Genomic DNA, 25,416 nt, shown 5'->3' with positions numbered 1-25,416 from the left:
AGTCCCCCGAAGCCCTCTGATCGCTGTCTCCTCACCGTGGGGCCGGCAGGTCGCAGACCGCTGACCACCACACTCTGGGTGGCCTGGAAACGTTAAGCTGTAAATATTTTGCAACAAGGGAGCGATTTTTCCGTGTATATTTTGGTTTTGTGCAGTTTCTCTTCTTTTGCAGCGTTTTAAGGTCGCAGCTGGGCACCCCTTGCTGACCACTCCAAATGTAGTCATCCTCCAGACCTTAGACCCAGACAACTGAGTTAGAAGCAGTTTCCTGGAGGTCCTCTTGGAGAGCATTGTCCTCTACTGGACATGGTGTTTCAGGGAAGGTTTACTAGGCGGATGAACACAGGTGGTTTGGCTGAACAAGAAGAGATGGGATTTGAAGCCCTGTCGGACACGACTGAGTGACTTCCCTTTCACTTTTCACTTTCATGCATTGGAGAAGGAAATGGCAACCCACTCCAGTGTTCTTGCCTGGAGAATTCCAGGGACAGGGAAGCCTGGTGGGCTGCCGTCTATGGGGTCTCACAGAGTCGGACACGACTGAAGCGACAGCAGCAGCAGCAGCAGAGCATCTGAGAGTGGCATGATTCAGTGAAGTTAGTTACCTGCCCTGAGCCTCCGTCTTACTATCAAACAAATGGGTTTAGTGAGATCCATATTCCTGGGTCACGAGATCATGTCTATTGAATTCTTTTTTAATGGCAATGAAGAAATACCATTTAGGTCCCTTTATATATTTTTAAATATTTATTTGGCTGCTCTGGGTCTTTGTTGCTGCAAGAGGCATCTTTGCCCTTCGTTGTCTCATGGGATCTTTGGTTGTGGCATGTGAATGCTTAGTTTCGACATGTAGGATCTAGTTCCCTGATGAAGAATCGAACCCCGGGCCTCCTGCATTGGGAGCACAAAGTCTTAACCACTGGACTACCAGGGGAAAAGTGTGAAAGTCAGTTCTTCACATCAGATGGCCAAATTATTGGAGTTTCAGCTTCAGCATGAGTCTTTCCAATGAATATTCAGGACTGATTTCCTTTAGGATTGACTAGTTGGATCTCTTTGCAGTCCAAGGGACTCTCGAGTCTTCTCCCACACCACAGTTCAAAAGCATCAACTCTTCGGCACTCAGCTTTCTTTATAGTCCAACTCTCACATCCATACATGACTACTGGAAAACCATAGCTTTGACTAGACAGACCTTTGTTGGCAAAATAATGTCTCTGCTTTTGAATATGCTGTCTAGGTTGGTCATAACTTTCTTTCCAAGGAGCAAGTGTCCTTTAATTTCATGGCTGCAGTCACCATCTGCAGTGATTTTGGAGCCCCCCAAAATAAAATCTGTCACTGTTCCCATTGTTTCCCCATCTATTTGCCATGAAGTGATGGGACCAGATGCCATGATCTTAGTTTTCTGAATGTTGAGCCAACTTTTTCACTCTCCTCTTTGACTTTCATCAAGAGGCTCTTTAGTTCTTCTTCACTTTCTGCCCTAAGTATAGTGTCATCTGCATATCTGAGGTTATTGATATTTCTCCCGGCAATCTTGATTCCAGCTTGTACTTCATCCAGCTTAGCATTTCTCATGATGTACTCTGCACATAAGTTAAATAAGCAGGGTGACAATATACAGCCTTGATGTACTCCTTTTTCCCAATCTGGAACCAGTCTGTTATTCCACGTCCAGTTCTAACTGTCTCTTCTTGACCTGCATACAGATTTCTCAGGAGGCAGGTCAGGTGGTCAGCCTCCAGAATCATTGACATGATTCCTGTTGACATGGAAGAGGAGATGATAATGGTCACTAGGTGGCGCCAAGTTGCATTTGGCCCTGTGGGGAGTGTAGCCAACCCCATCATCACTCTAGGAATAATGAGACACTCCCCACCCCCCAAATCACAGGTATCACATCCTGGCAGGATTTTTACATAAATCAAAGCAAATGATATGATACTGTATTTGGCTGTGTTATCCTGTTTTGATTATTCATGCTGAAAGGAAACTGGGGATAGCTGACAAGCAATCAAAAGATTATTCAGAATATCAGACATCTGATGTTGGAAGGTGGCATTTCATTTTGTTGGTGTATCAGTGGGCAGAATGTGTGAAGAACTGATTTTGACAAAATAATGAGTTCACACTATAAAAGTCCCAAGATGATCTAGTTTCTTAGATCAGATGGTGACTCGGGCGGTAAAGAGTCCACCTGCAATGCAGGAGACACCAGTTTGATCCCCGGGTCTGAAAGATCCCCTGGAGAAGGAAATGGCAACCCACCCCAGTATTCTTGCCTGGAGAATCCCTTGGACAGAGGAACCTGGCAAGTTAATAGTCCATGGAGTCAGAGTCAGACACGTCTGCGTGACTAACACACACTAATGTGTGTTAGTGTGTGTTAGTAACTAACACACACCAATGATGGTCACTCCCTGTCCCGCCCTCTCTGGTCTGCAGATGAGTAAGTGACACTGAGTGCTGTCCCCTCCAAACTTCCTGGGAATCGGTAGCTCCCTTGTGGTTACAGTGCAGGAAAATCAGTCGAGTGAGGGGAGCCATCAACCATGCACCTGTCTGCATCCCTTGGCTTCCCTGTGCTCGTGGGGAACCTGAGCCCAGCCTAGTCCTGTTCCAGCTCTGCCTCCACTGGCCACAGTGAGCCTCTGCTGGCCCTGTTATCTCTCAGGTACCTTAGCTAAAAACTGTGGAGGATGGAGTGCAGACTGCTGAGCTGTGTTCAAATGTAAAGATGTGTGATTCACGCAGAGCTCGGATGGAAGGTTTTCCTGGGGGAGCCTCTGCCAGCCCCAGGTAACTAATCTGCGGCTACATGTCTATTATTCTCATTGCCTGCGCTTTCAGAGCACACAATACCAAAATGTGACATGTGTGCTTTCCTCTTCCTTCAACTCTCAGACGACCCCTAGGAAGTAGTCAAGTATCTCTGTCCCTGTCTTTTATGGGTTAGGAAATTACGCCAAATCGCAGGGCAGCAGAACAGCAGGACAGAGAAAATCAATCTTCCTGTTCACTGTTCATCACAGGACACTTTTTTTTTAGTGATCTCAAGAGACACCCTGAATATTGAAGCAAGTATTTCATTCAACTAGATGGCCCAAGTGGCAGCTAGAACCATGGGTATCTAGCTGGCATTTGGTGTTAGTGTTAACAACAGTCCCAAAGGGAAAGGCTGGGGTGGGGTTGGGAATGAGTTGGGGGAGAAAGTGATGGGAACACAATAGTCTGAACCACTTTTTAAGGGGTCTGTGGAAAGCTGGTTAAGGACTCGTTCTTTACTGAGGGGCTAGTTCCCACTTCGAAACTTCCTTCATTTCTGTGTTTTCCTCCATCGTGCTCCATACATGCAAAGCTGAGAATAGTGTATCCAGCTTCCTCAAGACCCAGGGGTCATCCTCAGATGCTTGCAGGGTGGCTGGTGGCTGCACAGACTCAGGCACCCGGTCTAATCACATCTCTTGAAGGACAGCACTTCAGGGAGCCGGCTCCTAATGGGCTGCCTGAGGGCTGGTCTCCCACTAAGTGAAAGTGAAATTTAAGTCACTCAGTCAAGTCCGACTCTTTGCGACCCCATGGACTGCAGCTTACTAGGCTCCTCCGTCCATGGAATTTTCCAGGCAAGAGTACTAGAGTGGGTTGCCATTTCCTTCTCCAGGGAATCTTCCTGACCCAGGGATCGATCCCGGGTCTCCCACATCGCAGGCAGACACTTTACCATCCGAGCCACCAGGGAAGTCCGATCTCCTACTAGCGGGTGCATTTTTACAAGATTTTACATATTTTATAATAGGAGATGCACGTGCAGTGTCCTCCCTCTCAGAAACAACACCACAACTCAGAACACAAGTTTATATAGTGAGCATATACCCAAAAAAGGGAAGGAAGGAAAGGAGGAGGGGGGGAGGGAAGAGAAAGGAAAAGAAAGGCAGGAAGAAAGGGAGGAGGATCTGAGTGCAGGTGAACACCATTTGCAGGAGGTTATGCCAGTGTGCTGGAGAGGGCAATGGCAACCCACTCCAGCGTTCTTGCCTGGAGAATCCCAGGGACAGGGGAGCCTGGTGGGCTGCTGTCTATGGGGTCTCACAGAGTTGGACATGACTGAAGTGACTTAGCAGCAGCAGCATGACATTGTGCTCAGCTCACCCCCTCCCCAGGCCCCTCTCCTTCCCCCTCCAAAGCCCCGTCCACCAGCACTTTGCCCTGTTCTCAGGGTTAGAACACACAGGCTCACAACCTCTTTGCTTTTCTTCTTTTTTCCAATGTTCTTTTTTTTTTTTTCCCAATGTTCTTTATGAACCATCAGAATCTTCTCCATGAGTTACTTTGTTCAGTGTTAGCTGGGGTTAATATTTTCCCAAGAAGGCAGACTGCCCCTGGCCTCATCTGTGTTACTCATTATTTCTCAGGGTTCCCTGTTGCCTGGGAAGATTTCTACAGATGGCCAGTCCTGTCTGTTTTATGTCGGTTCATATTAATCTCCGTTTCAGAAACTTCCACCTCAGAGATCCGGTGTTTTTCATCTCTTTCTCCTGCAGTCTTGGCGGGGGGTGTCACCTTAGAGGAGGCCCACATCTGCCCCCTAAGCAGGGACCTTAGTCTATTAACAGACCTGCTTTCACGTTCAATGTCTTGATGTGTTTCATGGGCCCTAATATCCAACGGGTGTCAGTTACAGTATCAGCAGTTAAAACCCATGCAGAAATCAGTGTCTTTGTTTTCGCTGTCTTCCAGTGTCATCTTGCATTACAACATATAAGAAGACACCACCTCCAGTCCCACCCAGAACTACCACGAAACCTTTCATTTCTATCACAGCCCAGAGTAGCACAGAGTCGGCCCAGGATGCCTACATGGACGGACAGGGCCAGCGAGGGGATATTATCAGCCAGTCTGGACTGAGCAACTCCACGGAGAGCCTGGACAGTATGAAGGCTCTGACAGCCGCCATCGAAGCCGCCAATGCCCAGATCCACGGGCCTGCGAGTCAACACATGGGCAACAACGCCACCACTGTCACCACCACCGCCGCCATGGCCACCGTCACTGCAGAGGACAGGAAGAAGGACCACTTCAAGAAAAACCGATGCCTGTCCATTGGGATCCAGGTAACTGCCTCCCTTTAAAAAAATAATAATAATAATTAATTAGTTATATCTTGGGGAGCTTCCCTGATGGCTCAGCTGGTAAAGAATCTGCCTGCAATGCGGGAGACTTGGGTTCAACCCCTGGGTTGGGAAGATCCCCTGGAGAAGGCAACAGCTACCCACTCCAGTATTCTGGCCTGGAGAACTCCATGGACTGTATAGTCCATGGGGTTGCAAAGTCAGGCACGACTGAGCAAGTTATTTTTGGCTGCTCTGGTCTTCGCTGCTGCGCACAGGCTTTCTCTGGTTGCAGTGAGCAGGGACTACTCTCCCTTTGCCGTGTCAGGGCTTCTCGTTGCCGTAGCTTCTCTTGTTGGGAAGCACGGGCTCAGTACTTGTGGTGTAGGGGCTTGGTTGCTCCATAGCATGTGGAATCTTCCCGGACCAGGGATCCAACCCATGTTCCCTGCATTGGCAGGCGGATTCTTAACCACTGGACCACAAGCGAAGTCCCAACAACTTCACTTTCTGTCCTTTGAAATAGGAACCCAAAATCAAGAAATGTAAACTTTTGTTTTCCCAGATTTGCTCTCTTGCCATTTTGGATGATATAGCTATTGTAGAACCAGACTCTCAAATTATTGGCTCTGGACTCCCCTAAGTTAAATGTAATTTTAGGGAGTTCCCTGGCGGTCCAGTGGTTAGGACTCCACGATTTCACTGCCATGGGTGCAGGTTCAAACCTTGGTCAGAGAACTAAGATTTTGTAAAGCCATGTGGCCAAAAAAAAAAAAAGTGATCAAAAAAATTATGAAAGTGTTTTGTCTATAGACATTATTAGCAATTTTTTTTCCCAAAAATATTCCATTTTTTAAAAATTGAAGAATAGTTGATTAGCTGCTTTTATTTTTGTTCTTCAAATTGAATGTTGTAAGACAAGGGGATGATAATTAAACAAACATGGACGCAATATCAAACATGAAGTGCCCTCAATTCCTGATGCACATTCGGAGTCTCAAAAAAAGAGCGGGCATCCAAGAAAAACCTGGGTTGCTGGGTGGTGTTACGGTGTGTTTGATGCTACTGAGTAACCACATGAGAACAAAAATGGGAACTACTTCACACAGATGTGGGAGTGCTGACCAGTGAAACCAACAGGGACGGAGAGCGTGGAAAGCAATAACTCACATCACAGCATCGTGAGGGAAGAATGTGTGCCAGGGTCAGTGTGATTGTGGGTTGCTTAATCATGCATGTCATTAAAAAGGCGGAGACTCTGGCAGACTTCTCAGCTCACGTCAGTGTTTTCTGCTGCCAGGTGATAAGATCAGACTGATCCTTGGGCTGATCAGTTCAGCTTGGCTTACCCTGCTGGAAGGTTCCTTCCATCCACGTAGAAGAGGCATTCTTTCCCCCCCACTTTTTTTTTTTTGTGCTGTACCATTATGCAGGTGCCCTTTGAATAATAACTTCCTGACATGGTGGCCAATAAATCTGTCCACGCTGAACCAACTCTAAGGCACATCTGAGAGCAGGCATGGGGTACGTTTTCACAGCGATGATGGATGTTCGCCATCCACTCTGCAGCATCCACTTTGAAAGGGCAATTAGACTTTCTCTGGTAGCAACAAGTCAAATGCTTTTATGTAACCTACAGGTTACCATGGCACGAGTTGTCAAGTTTCCTAAAAGAACTTGTAGCACTGGTGGCTTGGGACCAGATGACCTAGCAGGAGGCCAGGGTCTGGAGCCAGCCTCCACCCACCCTCACCCCAACGACATTCCAGGAGCTGATTCCCTCCCATCGCCCAGAGGATTTTGAGGAGTGGGGAAGAGCAGAGGTCCCTCCTCTGTGTTGTCCCAGGCAAATTATTTCATCTTCCGGAGTCTGTTTTCTAATATAGCCCACCTAGGGTTATTTGGAGGACTGAGTTTACAGAATGCAGCTTTTTGTGAGGGTTTCAGTTAGGGATGATGAAATAAGATTCTAGGGATGGATAATGCTGCTGGTGGTGCAACAATGTGGATGTACTTAATGCCACTGGAAATGGACACTTAAAACAGGTTAATATGGAGAATTTTATATTCTGTCCATTTTGCTGTTCATTTAGTTGCTAAGTCGTGTCCAACTCTTTGCAACCCCATGGACTATAGCCAGCCAGGCTCCTCTGTCCATGGGATTTCTCAGGCCAGAATAGTAGACTGGGTTGCCATTTCCTTCTCCAGGGGAGAAGGAATAGCCAGTCTGTTCTCCTTTCTGGAGAAAATTAATATTACCAATATTTGCATCTCCCTGCAGGGTTATTTTGCACACGTGCTTAGTCGCTCAGACATGTCTGACTCTTTGTGACCTTGTGGACTATAGTCCACCAGACTCCTCTGTCCATGGGGATTCTCCAGGAAAGAATACTGGAGTGGGTTGCCATGCCCTCCTCCAGGGAATCCTCCCAACCCAGGGATTGAACCCACGTCTCAGGCATTGCAGGCGGATTCTTTACTGTCTGAGCCATCAGGGAAGCCCAAGAACACTGAAGTGGGTAGCCTATCCCTTCTCCAGGTGATCTTCCTGACCCAGGAATCGAACTGGGGCCTCTTGCATCACAGGCAGATTCTTCACCAGCTGAGCTACTAGGGAAGCCCTATTTTGCACATAGTCAACCACATGTTTTATTTATACCCTTTTTTTTTTAACCCAAATATTAGCAGCATATACCTCTCACTAGTCTATATCTTGCCTTTTTTTTTCACTTAACAATATAATTTAAAGGTAATTATTTATCAGTCTTATTGTTCATTTTGTTTAAAAGCTTCTATCTTTATCACCTCCTAGGTCTGCTGGTTAGTTCAGTAACTCTCCAAATTATAAAGCATTCATGCACTATATGACATCCAACTTGTATTATTATCATTATTAGCCAGTAAGATGGAACTATTCTGAAATTCATAAAAAATATTGAGAACAAAGACTTTGTTTCAGAGACTGCACTGCTTCTTGAATATCTGGATATTTTAGTGAGCCAAAGAATTGTTCTTGCTCTTCTTCGAATCTTTGTTCACAGCTACAGAAATTATATGAGAGGACTGCATGCTTTACGTGGTTGTCTCATCCAGCCCCTACAGCAGCCTTCTGGTATAGGTGGTGTGATCACCTCTACCCCAGAAATGAGAACCCAAGGTCACACATCTTGTGTTGACAGAGCCTAGATTGTACCTTCACATTTATTTTTATTTTTAATTAGTTTATTTTTTTTATCTTCTGGCTATGCCACATGGCACATGGGATCTTAGTTCCCTGACCAGGGATCAAACCCATGCCCCTACATTGGCAGCTTGAAGTCTTAACCACTGGAGCATCAGGAAGATCCCTCACCTTCACATTTAGTGTGACCACGTGATGCAGCTTCTTTGATGAAGAATAATAATAGAAGGCAAAAGGAAAAGAGGGTGCCAGAGGATGAGATGATTAGATAGCATCACTGACTCAATGGACACGAACAAAGTCCAGAAGATAGTGGAATACAGGGAAGCCTGGTGTGCTGCAGTCCATGGGGTTACAAAGAATCGGACATGACTTAGCGATGGAACAAGTAAACTACAATTTAGGCTACAAAATAGTCATCAAATTTCATTACACTGCAATCCAACTTAAATCTGAATCCCTCAAATACGTGAGATTATTACTAAGTCCTCGGACTCCTTCTCCTAGTTTACCTTTTTAGGGTCAGAATTCTCAAATCTTTTCCAACATTTTAAATTTGATCTATATCTAATAGTTAGCATTATAATCATTTACTTCACAACCTGTGTGAACCTAGGCCAATCACTTAGTTTCCTCATGTGGAAAATAAGAATAATGATAGTTGCTGTTGCACTGGTACTTCATAGGTTATAATAGAAACTGATGGGTACAATATATGTACAGTTCAAGCATAGTGCCTGGCATGCTAAGGGTCAATACATATTGGGCTTAGTTGTTATTATTAGTATTATCCTCCTTTAAGTGTCAGTCACTCAGTTGTGTCGGACTCTTTGCCACCCTATGGACTGTAGCCTTCCAGGCTCCTCTGTCCATATTTCCCAAGCAAGAATACTGGACTGGGTTGCCATTTCCTCCTCCAGGGGACCTTCCCAACCCAGGGATCAACCCCATGTCTCCTGCATTGCAGGCAGATTCTTTACCATCTGAGCCACCAGGGGATGAGCAAAAAAGTAACAGTGATAGTAACTTGAAGGGAAGTGAAAGTCACACGGTGGGGTCTGACCCTTTATGACCCCATGGACTATACTGTTCTCCAGGCCAGAATCCTGGAGTAGGTATCTGTTCCCTTCTCCAGGGGATCTTCCCAACCCAGGGATTAAACCCAGGTTTCTCAAATTTCAGGAGGATTCTTTACCAGCTGAGCCACCACGGAAGCCCATCCCCCTTTAAGATGATGATTATCCAAACAATGCTAAAATTGTACCATCCGCCATGGGCGTTCTTAGTTTTTTTTCAGGAAAGAGATTTAATTAATCCTGCAACATATTTCAAAATTTTAAGTGTCTCTTCAAAAGTTTAAATAGATTACCCCACACACTATATGAGAGAGGTGACATTTGTCAATATTTGGATCTAAGGGGATTAAAGTCAGAGATAAATTTACTGGCAATGACTAAAGCTTAAGAAGATTACAACACTTTGATGCAAATAAGCTATGCGTCTGGATGTGGGGGCCAGCCTAGAACAGGAAACAGCAGCCTCCTCTCCCATCCTCGGACCTCTGCTTCCTTTCTTTCTCCTTTTCTTAGGGCGTGGAGCATCCTGGTGTTTTTTGTTTTTTATGGTTATACTGGGTCATTGTTGCTGCATGTGGGCTTTCTCTAGTTGCAAAGCGTGGGCTTCTCATTGCAGTGGCTTCTCTTGTTGCAGAGCACGGACTTTAGGCACATGGACTTCACTAGTTGTGGCTCTCAGACTCCATAGTTGTGTTTCAGTTTTATAAGACTTACATTAAATTTTATATTTAGAAAAGAAATAATTTACTAAGAAAAAAGATGAATAAAACTAATTGCTCTGAATAGTCACAAAATTTGTTTCATATTTGGGTTGGGTCTGATCTGTCACATAAGCTATCAGTTATATTTAGATATATTTTCTATATGAATTATAACATACACATAGCTATTTAGAAGCTATGAAGTGATATCCAAAGCCAATTCCTTAATTTAAAGGGGAAAAAATGAAGTACTCTAGAGTTTATCTTAATAAGTTTATAGCTAAATATCCCAGTATCAACAATTCTAACTACAGTAAGTGAAATTTCTTCCTTCTTTTCTATTTTGTTATGTGCAAATTCAAAACTTTAAAAAGCACAATCCCATGAGGTGAAAGTGAAAGTCGCTCAGTCGTGTCTGACTCTTTGTGAACCTATGGACTGTAGTCCATGGAATTCTCCAGGCCAGAATACTGGAGTGGGTAGCCTTTCCCTTCTCCAGGGGATATTCCCAACCTAGGTCTCCTTAATTGCAGGTAGATTCTTTACTAGTTGAGCCACAAGGGAAGTCCAAGCATACTGGAGTGGGTAGCCTATCCCTTTTCCAGAGGATCTTCCCAACCCAGGGATCGAACCAGGGTCTCCTGCATTATAGGTGGATTCTTTAGCATCTGAGCTATCAGGGAAGCCCATCCCATGAGGTACTTCCTCCTAATATAGTGCTCACAAGTAAGTACATCCTAACAAATCTCTGCAGGAATCAGACATTTATTGGGCAACTTAGGAGTGAACAAAACTGCATTTTACTAAGATCAGCAGAGTCAAAGTGCACGCTAATTATGTAGTGATGCTGTTCATCAAATACACAAAGATTGAATGCATCACCAAACATTCCAGCAATACTACAGATGTTTCTAATGAAATGAGACTTTGTTTTTCAAGAAAGATGACTAAAATAGAGCACCTCTACTTGTGGCTATTTCTTCAGGTGGATGATGCTGAAGAACCTGAGAAAACAGGGGGAAATAAAGCACCCAGTAAGTTCCAGTCCGTAGGAGTGCAAGTAGAAGAAGAGAAATGGTGAGTTTACCATTCATCCTCTTTCATCTTGATGTTGGCAAGTACAAAAATACAAGTATTTTTTCCCATGATAAACCTTCAATATTCAGTGATAATTCCCATTAGCTTCTGGGAGCATTAGAGGGTAAGCCTAAGTTAGCTGTTCCTTTCTCTGCTTTAATACTGGAGACCATTTTATTTACATTTTAGCTAGAATAGTAGTGCGTGCTAAGTTGCTTCAGTTGTGCCCCACTCTTTGCAACACTGTGGGCTGTAGCCCGCCAGGCTTCTCTGTCCATGGGATTCTCCAGGCAAGAATACTGGAGTGGGTTGCCATGCCTTCTTCCAGGCGATCATCTTCCTGACCCAGGGACTGAACCCGCCTCTCTTATGTCTCCTGCACTGGAAGCTGGATTCTTTACCCCTAATGCTACCTGGGAAGTCCCAGAATAGTAGTATTGGGGCCCAAAATAGGCTTCAATAGCATGATGATTAGTTTGAATTAAAATTACTTAAGGAACAGCTAATGCAAAGAATGATACCTTTACCTTCTCTAGAATCCCTGAAAGCAGGAAATATATCTTCCACATGAAAGGTACCCTTCTTGTACTGGGAGCTGGAAAGATATTGTTATCACCAGAGACAGGATTCAGGGCCGAGAAGCCTGCACACTTGTTATTTCTTCATTAAATCATTACCCAAGTCCAAACTCTGCTTAAATTCCTTACTAATTAAACACCCAAACCTGTTTCTTTGCCCTGTCACTCCCTCTCAGATTTATTGCTCTTTGTCTACAAAGTAAAAGGCTATTTGCTTTGGCCACTTCTTAGGTTCCATTTCTCTGCGACCTCTGTGCACACAAATTAAATTTTTCTTTTTCTCCTGTAAATCTGTCTTGTGTCAATGTTATGATTGGTCTAGCCACAAGAACTCAAGAGAGGAGCAAAGGGGAGCCTTTCCCCTCCCTGACGGCAGAACAAGCGCATCCCGCTCACACATACATACAAGCATTGTGTGAAGTACCGCTGTTCCCAAACTGCTCCTCTTCAGAGAGCTTTCCCATCTTAGACGACAAGACGTTTTAAGAGAAGAGGACTTTCTCTCTTTTTTTTTCTTTCTTATTCCTAGAACTAAATAGTAGCTCACGTTTAGCATGTGCTCAAAGAATGATGAACAAAAGAACAAATGAGGAGTAGGAAGACTTTCTGTCATTACGCAGAATCACTAGTTTCTTTAGGTTGTTCTTTAAAAAAAAAAAAAGCTAGATTAAAAAAAAATATTTTTATTTATTTATTTATTTTTGGCTGCACTGGGTCTTCATTGCTGCACACAGGCTTTCTCTAACTTCGGGGTGAGGGCTTCTCATTGCGGTGGCTGCTCTTGCTTCAGAGCACAAGTTCCAGGGTGCACAGGCTTCTGTGGTAGCTCAGTAATTGTGGAAACACAGGTTTAGTTGCTCTGCCGCATGTGGAATCTTCCCAGATCAGGGTTAGAACCCATGTCCCCTGCTTTGGCAAGCGGACTCTCAACCACTGGACCACCAAGAAAGTCCTTTTAGATTGATCTTTAAAATATGCTTAGAGTCTTAGTATCCAGAAGTAAGAAATTTAGAGTTTGAGAAGATCACTGAATCCAGAAGCTGAAGGGAACTTCTGAGGTCAGCATCTTCATTTTATAACGAGGATTTGGTCCAGAGAAGTAGGTGAGTTTCCCAGTCAAACTGTGAGGACCATGATGGACTGGGACTATGTTTACTGATAACACAGAACCCTCAGCTTCCAGACCATGCTTTTCATATACTAAGTATACAGTTAACTGTTGACTGGATGGGGTAAGAATGCAGTTATCGTGGAGAAAGAACTCTATATCTTAAATCAGGAAATCATTTCGACTTTGTCACTAGCTTTTTAAGTGTTAATTAGGAGAAATCACTTGGATGTCATTCATCCATCCATTCAATAAATATCTATGGGGACTTCCCTGGCAGTCCAGTGGTTAAGACTTCAGCTTCTAAAGGAGTGGGTGCGGGTTTGATCCCTGGTTGGGGAGTTAAGATCCCACATGCCTCAAGGCCAAAAAACCAAAACATAAAATAGAAGCAATATTGAAACAACTTCAATAAATACTTTAAAAATGGTCCACATCCAAAAAACAAAAATGCTATGGAATGTCTCCTATATGCAAGGCCCCATGTAACATAAACTTAAATCTGAGAATAAGCCACGTTTCAGCTGATGGAAGGGGTCTTATTCTACAGTCTCTTAGTTTGACACTACCCTTGCATCTAAAAGATTTTCCATATATGTACATATAACATTTTATATTATTATATTTGATATAATTATACAATGCTGGAAGCCCAGATAATTGGTACAGTCCTTCTAGAAATTAATATGACAAAAATTGGTGATAATTATACATCTATCCAGATATACTGACCCAGTAATTCCTTTTATGAGGCTATCCTAAATGAAATCACTCAGTGAAAGGGAAACAACTGTGGAACATTATCATTGTAAAAAAAATATCAATTATCAAATGTCAAGAAAACAAGAATGCTTTTGTAAATTATAGCACATCGCCAAGACAGGCTATTATACAGCTATTAAATATGATTTTGTAAAGAGGATATGGAAACATGGGAGAAATTCCCATGGTACAATGTTAAATGAAAAAGAGGACATAATACCCACATATAATATTCACAAAGATGGACAAGGACTGAAATGTAATCTGTAAAAATTGTAGATTTAGGAGTGAATTTTCCCCCCTTTACTCTAAAATGTTTAATTATTATATCTACTTCAAGTTATAGTAATCATCATTTTCAAACCAACCCTTCTGGCACATGTTCCTTTCACGGTTTTAGAAAATGTTTTGAAAAAAATGTAATGACTTCCCTGGTGGTCTTAGTGGTTAAGACTTTGAGCTCCCAATGCAGGGGACATGGGTTCAATCCCTGATCTGGGAACTAGATGGCATGCCACAAGGCATGGCCAAAAAAAAAAAAAAATTCAAAAGAAAATGTAAACTTAGGAGATATGAAAGATCTCATGGTAAGAAAACACATTTCTCCTTCCCCCACTGGCCCAACTTGCTTGTTCCCCTCAATGATGGTTAAGGGCACAGATTCCTGAGCTAAAGCACCGAGATTCAAATCCTGGCACTACCACAGCTGGGAGGCCTTGATCAAATTATTAAACTTCTTTGTGCCTTGGTTTCTTTATATGTAAAAAGAAGATAACAGGCAGTTTCTGGTCCAGCAGGTAAAGAGCTTAGAAGTCACCACTCTGTCTTAACAAGTAAAAAACTTTTCAAACCAAAAAATCAACAGTTCTTCTTAAACCAGGCAGAGATGTGAGGCCACAGGGCAAATTACTGCTCTAAGAACTAGAGAGACAGACAGACACACAGAGAATCACAACTTACTTGAGTTCAGTTCAGTCGCTCAGTTGTGTCCAACTCTTTGTAACACCATGAACCACAGCACACCAGGCCTCCCTGTCCATCACCAACTCCCAGAGTTTACTGAAACTCATGTCCACTGAGTCGGTGATGCCATCCAACCATCTCATCCTCTGTTATCCCCTTCTCCTCCCGCCCTCCATCTTTCCCAGCATTAGGGTCTTTTCCAGTGAGTCAGCTCTTCGCATGAGGTAGCCAAAGTATTGGAGTTTCAGCTTTAGCATCAGTCCTTCCAAAGAATATTCAGGACTGATTTTCTTTAGGATTGAGTGGTTTGATATTCTTGCTGTCCAAGGGACTCTCAAGAATCTTCTCCAATACATTTTAAAAGCATCAATTCTTCAGTGCTCAGCTTTCTTTATGGTTCAACTCTCATATCCATACATGAATACTGGAAAAACCATAGCCTTGACTAGAAGGACCTTTGTTGACAAAGTAATGTCTCTGCTTTTGAATATGCTATCTAGGTTGGTCATAACTTTCCTTCCAAGGAGTAAGCGTCTTTAATTTCATGGCTGCAGTCACCATCTGCAGTGATTTTGGAGCAAAAAAGTAAAGTCAGCTACTGTTTCCACTGTTTCCCCATCTATTTGCCATGAAGTGATAGAACCAGATGCCATGATCTTCGTTTTCTGAATGTTGAGCTTTAAGCCAACTTTTTCACTCTCCTCTTTCACTTTCATCAAGAGGCTCTTTAATTCTTCTTTACTTTTGCCATAAGGGTGGTGTCATCTGCATATCTGAGGTTATTGATATTTCTCCCGGCAATCTTGATTCCAGCTGTGCTTCTTCCAGCCCAGCGTTTCTCATGATGCACTTTGCATATAAGTTAAATAAGCAGGGTGACAATATACAGCCTCGACCTCCTCCTTTTCCTACTTGGAACCAGTCTGTTGTTCCATGTCCAGTTCTAACTGTTGCTTCCTAAGCTGCATACAGGTTTCTCAAGAGGCAGGTCAGGTGGTCTGGTATTCCCATCTCTTTCAGAATTTTCCACAGTTTATTGTGATCCACACAGTCAAAGGCTTTGGCATAGTCAATAAAGCAGAAATAGATGTTTTTCTGGAACTCTCTTGCTTTTTCCATGATCCAGTGGATGTTGGCAATTTGATCTCTGGTTCTTCTGCCTTTTCTAAAACCAGCTTGAAAAATAAATAAATAAATAAAACCAGCCTGATCATCTGGAAGTTCACAGTTCCCAAACTGCTGAAGCCTGGCTTGGAGAATTTTGAGCATTACTTTACCAGCATGTGAGATGAGTGCAATTGTGTTTGAGCATTCTTTGGCATTGCCCTTCTTTGGGATTGGAATGAAAACTGACCTTTTCCAGTCCTGTGGCCACTGCTGAGTTTTCCAAATTTGCTGGCATATTGAGTGCAGCACTTTCACAGCATCATCTTTTAGGATTTGAAATAGCTCAACTGAAATTCCATCACCTCTACTAGCTTTGTTCGTAGTGATGCTTCCTAAGGCCCACTTGACTTCACATTCCAGGATGTCTGGCTCTAGGTGAGTGTTCACACCATCGTGATTATCTGGGTCATGAAGATCTTTTTTGTACAGCTCTTCTGTGTATTATTGCCACCTCTTCTTAATATCTTCTGCTTCTGTTAGGTCCATACCACTTCTGTCCTTTATTGAGCCCATCTTTGCATGAAATGTTCCTTTGGTATCTCTAATTTTTTGAAGAGATCTCTAGTCTTTTGTGGAGAAGGCAATGGCACCCCACTCCAGTACTCTTGCCTGGAAAATCCTATGGATGGAGGAGCCTGGTAGGCTGCAGTCCATGGGGTCGCTAAGAGTCAGACACGACTGAGCGACTTCACTTTCACTTTTCACTTTCCTGCATTGGAGAAGGAAATGGCAACCCACTCCAGTGTTCTTGCCTGGAGAATCCCAGGGACGGGGGAGCCTGGTGGGCTGCCGTCTATGGGGTCGCAGAGTCGCACACGACTGAAGTGACTTAGCAGCTAGTCTTTTGTATTCTATTGTTTTCCTCCATTTCTTTGCATTGATCTCTGAGGAAGACTTTCTTATCTCTCCTTGCTATTCTTTGGACCTCTGCATTCAAATGGGTATATCTTTCCTTTTCTCCTTTGCTTTTCGCTTCTCTTCTTCTCAGAGCTATTTGTAAGGCCTCCTCAGACAGCCATTTTGCTTTTTTGCATTTCTTTTTCTTAGGGATGGTCTTGATCCCTGTATCCTGTACAATGTCACGAACGTCCGTCCATAGTTCTCAGGCACTCTGTCTATCAGATCTAGTCCCTTAAATCTATTTCTCACTTCCACTGTATAATCATAAGGGATTTGATTTAGGTCATACCTGAATGGTCTAGTGGTTTTCCCCACTTTCTTCAATTTAAGTCTGAATTGGGCAATAAGGAGTTCATGATCTGAGCCACAGTCAGCTCCCGGTCTTGTTTTTGCTGGAGTAGAAACCCACAAAAGAAAGCCCCAGTGCCAGGACAGGAAAACCTGAATGGTGATTGATGAACTGCTGGCAGCTCAGTGAGGACAAGTTTGAGAGTTAAAAACTTTATGGGGACCCAGTTATGAGGGGCCTCCATAGTTCATGAGTTTTACCTGCAGCAGCTCTACCAGGTCTTCACAGTAGAAATCAGAGAAGAGCCCCATCCCCACCCTGTGCTTCTGGAAGAAAGAGGGGGAAAGGAACCATTCAGAAATATGCCAGAGCCTTCTGTTCCTAAAAAGCTCTGGCTGCAGAAGAAACTAACTTACCAGAGCCTAATCTTATTGTTGCTGCTCAGTTGCTCAGTTGGGTCCAACTCTTTGGGACCCCACAGACTGCAGCCCACCAGGCTCCTCTGTTCATAAGATTCTCCAGGCAAGAATACTGGAGTGGATTGCCATTTCCTTCTCCAGGGCATCTTCCTGACATAGGGATCAAACCCAGGTCTCCCGAATTGCCAGGCAGACTCATTACCGCTGAGCCACCCGGGAAGCCCAGAGCCTAATCTGTTGGGTTTCTAATCAGAAGAGAGAAGGGAAATACCTAACCTCGGCCCCCTCTTGCACACTTGTACCACAGTGGGAAGGGGAAGGGGATGAGAAATACTGCTGAAATTCACTGTCCAAGGACACAGGCTCATTGATTGACCTAATCATAGGGCTAGAAAATGCTTCCCCTCACCCCTCACCTTACCACTGCATTTACTAAACACCTATTATTCACCATGGGCTTCCCTGATAGCTCAGTTGGTAGAGAATCCAACAGCAATGTAGGAGACCCTGGTTCGATTCCTGGGCTGGGATGATCCACTGGAGAAGGGATAGGCTACCCACTCCAGTATGCTTGGGCTTTCCTTGTGGCTCAACAAGTAAAGAATCTGCCTGCAATGTGGGAAACCTGGGTTTGATCCCTGGGTTGGGAAGATCCCCTGGAGAAGGGAAAGTCTACCCACTCCAGTATTCTGGCCTGGAGAATTCCACGGACTGTATAGTCCATGGGGTCACAAAGAGTCGGACACAACTAAGCAACTTTCACTTCACTTCACTTATTACGCACCACAGTTCCTTTTACCCACTACATCATGTCCATCTTTCAACAATGACTTACAAGGCATGGGTTGTCATTCCCTTCTCCAGGGGATCTTCCCAACCTAGGGATCAAACCCAGGTCTCCTACACTGCAGGCAGATTCTTCACCAGCTGAGCCACCAGGGAAACCCTACAAGGCATACTAAAAGGTAAAAATACAACTTATTAAGACTCAACAAGCGTTAACACAGAGGCATCTATAACAATGTTGGACATATCAGACCAGGTATTTTTTAAACCATGATTAAAATGTTAAGGACCATAATGGAAAGAGTAGACAGCATACAAAAATAGATGAACAATGTTAGCAGAGAGATGGAAACTCTAAGAAAGAATAAAAAACAAATGTTAGGGATCAGAAACACTACCAGAAATGAAGAATGCTTTTGATGGGCTCATTAGCAGATAAGCTACAGCTGAGGAAAGAACCTCTGAGTTTGAGGATGCAACAACAGAAACTCCCCAAACTGAAAGCAAAGAGGGAAAAAAACAACCCTGAAAAAAAAAAATCACAACAAAATATCCAAGAATAATGAGGCAATTATATAAGGTTTAACATACATAATGAGAACACCAGAAGGAAAAGAGAAAAAGAAACAGAAGCAATATTTGAACCAACAGTGACTAAGAACAGCCCCAGATTAGTGTCAGACACCAAACCACAGATCCAGGAAGCTCACAGAAGGCCAAGCAGGATAAATGCCCAATTCATCACAGCTAGGCATGCCATATTCAAAGAAAACCAAGGGAAAAAATCCTGAAAAAAGCCAGAAGGAAGATATTTTTCTTATGGAGGAGCAAAAATAAGGACTGTATGTGACTTTTTCTCAAAAACCATACTAGTAAGAAGAAAAGAGAGTGAAATATTTAATATCGAAAGATAAAAACACCAATCTAGAATCCTGTATGCTGTGACACTATCCTTCAAAAGACAAGAAAAAATAAAAACTTTCTCAGACAAACAAGAATTGAGGAAATTTGTAAATCTGTAGATCCAACTTGTAGGAAATGTTAAAAGAAGTTCTTCAGAGAGAAAGAAAATGATATAAGCCAGAAACTCAGATCTACATGAAGAAAGGAAGAGCATCAGAGAATAAATGAAAGTAAAATAAAAACTTCTTTGTCTTATTCTTAATGGATCTAACAGGTAATACTTTGTTCAAAATAATAATAGGAACAATATATATGAATATCTTACACTCTTTAGTAGAAGTAAATTGAATGACAGCAATACTACAAAGGATGAGAAGATTAGGGCTACTTAATTATTATAAAGTATGTTCAATACTCTTGAAGTGATATAGTATTATTTGAAAATGAACTTGGACCAGTTGTAAATCTACTAAGGCAACCACTAAAAAGAGTAAAAACAAGAAAATATAGCATATGTGCTAAGAGGGAAATATGTGGAAGACAAAAATAGGAACAGAGGACAAGGAAACAGAAATCTCATAGATATTAATCCAACTATATCAGTAATCACTTTGCCACTATTGGTGGTCTAAATATACCAATTAGAAGACAGAGGTTGTCAGAATGCATAAAAAATACTACCCAACTTTGTGCTTTCTATAAGAAATCCATGTTAAATATAAAGACACAGATTAAAAGTAAGGTGATGGAGAAAAATATACTGCATTCAGTTCAGTTCAGTTCAGTTCAGTCACTCAGTTGTGTCCGACTCTTTGAGACCCCATGGACTGCAGCACGCCAGGCTTCCCTGTCCATCACCAACTCTTGGAGCTTGCTCAAACTCACGTCCATCGAGTCGGTGATGCCAGCCAACCATCTCATCCTCTGTTGTCCCCTTCTCCTGCCTTCAATCTTTCCCAGTATCAGGGTCTTTTCCAATGACTCAGTTCTTCACATCAGGTGGCCAAAGTATTGAAGTTTAACCTTCAGCATCAGTCTTCCAATGAATATTCAGGATTGCTTTAGGATTGACCGGTTTGATCTCCTTAAAGTCCAAGGGACTCTCAAGAGTCTTCTCCAAGACCACAGTTCAAAAGCATCAACTGTTGGGCGCTCAGCTTTCTTTATGGTCCAACTCTCACATCCATACATGACTACTGGAAAAACTATAGCTTTGACTAGATGGACCTCTGTTGGTAAAGTAATGTCTCTGCTTTTCAATATGCCGTCTAGGTTGGTCATAGGTTTTCTTCCAAGGAGCAAGCGTCTTTTAATATCATCACTGCAGTCACCATCTGCAGTGATTTTGGAGCCCAAAAAATAAAGTCTGTCACTGTTTCCATTGTTTCCCTATCTATTTGCCATGAAGTGATGGGACCAGATGCCATGATCTTAGTTTTCTGAATGTTGAGCTTTAAGCCAACCTTTTCACTCTCCTCTTTCACTTTCATCAAGAGGCTTTTGAGTTCCTCTTCACTTTCTGCCATAAGGGTGGTGTCATCTGCATATCTGAGGCTACTGATATTTCTCCCAGCAATCTTAATTCCAGCTTGTGCTTCATCCACCTGGCATTTCGCATGATGTACTCTGCATATAAGTTGAATAAGCAGAGTGACAATATACAGTCTTGACGTACTCTTTTCCCAATTTGGAACCAGTCTGTTGTTCCATGTCCAGTTCTAACTATTGCTTCTTGACCTGCACACAGAGTTCTCAAGAGGCAGGTAAAGTGGTTTGGTATTCCCATCTCTTTAAGAATTTTCCAATTTGTTGTAATCCACACAGTCAAACGCTTTAGCATAGTCAATAAAGCAGAAATAGATATTTTTCTGGAACTCTTCATTTTTCTGATGATCCAATGGATGTTGGCAATTTGATCTCTGGTTCCTCTGCCTTTTCTAAGTCCAGCTTGAACATATGGAAGTTCATGGTTCATGTACTGTTGAAGCCTGGCTTGGAGAATTTTGAGCATTACTTTGCTAGTGTTGAGAGATGAGTACAATTGGGCGGTAGTTTGAGTATTCTTTGGCATTGCCTTTCTTTGGGATTGGAATGAAAACTGACCTTTTCCAGTCCTGTGGCCACTGCTGAGTTTTCCAAATTTGCTGGCATATTGAGTGCAGCACTTTCACAGCATCATCTTTTAGGATTTGAAATAGCTCAACTGGAATTCCATCACCTCCTCTAGCTTTGTTCATAGTGGTGCTTCCTAAGGCCCACTTGACTTCACATTCCAGGATGTCTGGCTCTAGGTGAGTGATCACATCATCGTGGTTATCTGGGTCATGAAGATCTTTTTTGTATGGTTTTCTGTGTATTATTGCCACCTCTTCTTAATATCTTCTGCTTCTATTAGGTCCATACTGTATTAACACTAGTCAAAAGAAAGCAGGAGTGAACTTCCCTGATGGTCCAGTGGTTAAGAATCCACGTACCAATGCAGAGGACACAGGTTCAATCCCTGGTCTAGGAAGATCCCACATTGCCATGGAACAACTAAGTCTGTGCACAACTACTGAAGCCCACGTGCCTAGAGCCCATGCACCACAAGAGAAGCCCCCACAGTGAGCAGCCTGTGCACCACAACTAGAGAGCAGCCCCTGCTTGAAGCAGCTAGAGAGAAGCCTTCAAGCAGCAGTGAAGACCCAGAGCAGCCAAAAATAAAAAAAAAAAAAGCAGGAGCCTGCTATATTAATTTCGGACAGAGGAGCCTTCAGAGTAAGAAAAATTATCAGAGATAAGGAAGGATATTACATTATATTACATATAACATGAATAAATCTCTCTGAAGAGTGAAGTCTCAAGAAAGCAATTATACTATCTTTTCTTTAAAGATAAAGAGAAAATCATCCTAATTTTTTAAATGTACTTCAAACATTTCCCCTGCAGTTAGCAATTTTATATCACCGAATTAATGCCCTGACACTTGGCCATATCTGTAGGAATGTTAAACATTATATGCCTAATAGCAACCCCCAAACTTCAAATGAGCTATTTTTATCATGTTATTAAAAAGTTGAACATTTAATAAATTATTGCTGTTCCCCAGTAAACTGAGTAATTTCTTTTAAATACATCCCCCCAAAGAGCTGGCAGCCCCAGTTTTGGTGGTGCTTAAAATTCCAAACCATACCCATTCTTGAAGGTCACTATGTAGTTAACTGCTATGAAATAAATAAGCATTAAAAATTGATGTTAATGATTGTTTTCAACCTTTCCATAAGAAATTTGCTATCAAGCAGAGATTACTTGTTTCTTCAGTCTCTAATTATAATTCTTTTTATAATTTTGCTGGTAGTCATTCATTTAGATAGGATCTTAAAATACAAAACTGGGTAGATGAGATTTCTTAAAGACAGCTGGGCTTTTTTTTTTAATATTTTAAATTTTTAAAAATTATCTAGTGATAAGGTAAGACTTGTTTTCACATTGAATGGCTATTACAATCCATCTCCCACTTTCCCAAATAAACAGACTGATAAATGACACTAGCCTAACAAAAAGTGAAAAAAGAAAGAAAATAGAGCAAGAGAAACAAAGATAGTGCAAAGAGAAGAAGATTAAAAGACTTTGTAAGATGGGCTTCCTGGTGGCACAGTGGATAAGAACCTGCCAGCCAATGCATGGATTCCATCCCTGGTCTGGGAAAATCCCACATGCCTTGGAGTAAATAACCCCATGTACCACAGCTACTGAGCCTGTGCTCTAGAGCCAGCAAGCCACCAACTACCGAACCCCGTGCACCCTAGAGCCCAAGCTCAGAAACAAAAGAGAAGCCACCAGGATGAGAAGCCCACCCACCTCAATGAAGAGTAGCCCCCGCCTGCTGCAACTAGAGAAAGCCCACACAACGCAACGAAGACCCAGTGCAGCCAAAAATAAAAGTAAATTAATTAAAAAAAAAAGACTTTGTAAGAGGCTGAAACTCAATATCACTTTTTGAAACCATCACGATTTAGGAACTAAATCTAACATAGCAGAGTCCATCTAGCTGATTCATCTCTTAAAAGGTAGACTTGTAAACTCAGGGTGCTATTCAGTGCTCCCTATTGAAACAAAAGAAAAAGTTAGTAACTCATTACTAAAAAGATAAGATGCACTGATAACCTATCTACTTCAAGAAAAGGAATCCAAATGGAGGATCACAGACCTTCCTCACTTATTCGCAGGCAGGGACCACGCACAGAGGAAGGCTGTCTGGAGGTCACTAGATTAAATACTATGGCAGCACCAAGCCAGGGTCCATGAATGCATGGGGTTTTGAAGCAAGACTTCAAAACTTCCTTTAGGCTAATAAAGCAATGTCTCATCTCCACCCAACATTAGCTGTGTGCTTTATGTGCTCAGTCACTCAGCCGTGTCTGACTCTTTGCAGCCTCATGGACTATAGCCTGCCAGGCTCCTCTGACCATGGAATTCTCCAGGCAAGAATACTGGAGTGGGTTGCCATTTCCTCCTCCAGGAAATCTTTCTGACCCAGGGATGGAATCCTTGTCTCCTGCATCTCCTGCATTGGCAGGCAGATTCTTTACCACTAGCACCACCTGGGAAGCCCCCAACATTAGGTCTCTGTTCCCAATTCCTGTTTCACAGGTCAGCCAATAGGATTATTCGATAGGATCCACATGGCATATTTTTGCTGCTCTGCAGGACTGATTCTAAGCCAAGTGGATCAAGCCCTCCCCTAGGAACGCTCCCCTCAGCTGTGCTCTATGTTCTATCCCAAGCCCTCCAAGCATCCTGCCTCCATTCTCTCCCATTCCCTGGACTGGTCCCCAGGAGTTCTCATGAGGTCTTCCTGTCTTCCAAGCTGATAATTAGCAAATCTTGTAAACCAATCCTTTCCATTGACTAAGATGAGAAAGCTAAAAGGCTCCCAGGGATCTCCCCTTTCTTTCAAGTAACAATTGTATTTCAACAGTAGTTCAAACTAGACTTTTTTACGTTAGCCCATGACTGACTCCAAGACTCTTAAGAGTAGATACAAAGAGGAAGAATATTATTATTTTTATTATAAAAATAGCATGCAGATTTACTGAGAGGAAAACATACAGCAGCATGTTAACAGTTTATAACTCTCCAATGAACTTTGGAGCAACTGAAAAAAACTGAGATTATATGCATGGATAGACAGATATCTTTTTAAGTATTATATGACTTAGCAACTAAGCAACAACAATACTTTTTCTATAATAATTGTGAATCATTAAGTAATCTAATTAATGACAAGAAAATTAAGATAATATTTCTATACCATAAAAATTTATAAATTGCAGAAATAAAAATTTCCATAATCCTACTCATTAACCATGAATTAATAGAGGGGTATATTTTTACCCATGCTTTCTCCATGATCGTTTTGAAAGTTGTTGAAATCATCTTTTGTAAAAAATTCAGTAATATTTAAAAAGTCAACTAATATTACAACAAAAGCATTCTCATTATTAAATATTCATGACAAATACTTCTTTAATAGTTACACAGTATTTAAGAATATGAGTTAAATTTCTCTCCCTGTTGAATATGTGCATTATTGCTAGATTGACTTTTGATTAAAGGTGGTGAAAAAAATATACACACATCGATCTTTGAGGCCTTCTGAAACTAAATGACAGTAAAAGGATTTTGTGTTTGTTTTGGCACAAGTTGTGGAGGATGAGAACAAGAGAGGAAAAAATACAGCACCAGGATTGTGGGAGCCAGAAGGCAGATAGACACATGATAATTGGCTCAGGTGACCAGAGAAAGCTGAATCTAAAGCTAGCCATGCAGAAATCTAAGATGTAATTCAACTTAAGTCTCTGAACCTACAAAAGGCGTGGGCATTGACAGCACTGGACGTAGGGCCGGGGGTGAAGCTAAAACTGCCTGAATCTGCAGTCAGGTGACAGATGGCTCTTCCCTACTCTGGCAGGAAGCTGGAGGTTTCCCTTCAGAGGCCAAAACAAACAGTTCTGGGTCTGGAAGACAGGCAAACAGTTGAGGGCAGGGTTGCTGTACTGAAAATACGAGGATAAATGAAAATTCACAAACAGAATGTCGAGGCACCTGCCCTAAGTGTTCTATGCTCTCTCGGCTCCCAGGATCCCAGCAGCCAGACACATTTCCTCTACGTAGGTGTATGAACAGCCTGCAGTGGAGGAATGGGCCAGTCTGAGCCCAAAGAACCAAAGAAACTGCCATCAGGGATTCTGCAATTAGATCACCCAACACTGAGGATCACAGTGAATGAGCCTGTCTCCAAAGTACAGACTTCTCAGGAGGCTTTTTCTATGACTTTCAAGAAGGAGGAGACAGCTAAGAATCAGCAAACTCACAGAGACCAGAGAAAAGCCACGAAAGGAGAACCAAAGATT

At 42.5% G+C, this 25,416-nt stretch overlaps 1 protein-coding gene across 7 annotated transcripts in view; it reads left to right on the top strand.

Annotated features, from left to right (window-relative positions):
• The window catches only part of DLGAP1 (DLG associated protein 1), a 788,387-nt gene that overhangs the window by 730,201 nt on the left and 32,770 nt on the right, over positions 1 to 25,416 (top strand). For all 7 annotated transcript variants that reach the window (XM_027526317.1, XM_027526318.1, XM_027526319.1 and 4 more), the window contains 2 exons: positions 4,741 to 5,114; positions 11,055 to 11,146. In XM_027526317.1, coding sequence (XP_027382118.1) covers positions 4,741 to 5,114; positions 11,055 to 11,146 — 466 coding nt within the window. The remainder of the gene's footprint in view (positions 1 to 4,740; positions 5,115 to 11,054; positions 11,147 to 25,416) is intronic.

Source organism: Bos indicus x Bos taurus, chromosome 24 (assembly GCF_003369695.1).
Source record: "Bos indicus x Bos taurus breed Angus x Brahman F1 hybrid chromosome 24, Bos_hybrid_MaternalHap_v2.0, whole genome shotgun sequence".
NCBI lineage: Eukaryota > Metazoa > Chordata > Mammalia > Artiodactyla > Bovidae > Bos > Bos indicus x Bos taurus.
Note: the sequence above shows the minus strand (reverse complement) of the source record. Positions and strands in the feature narration are given on the sequence as shown.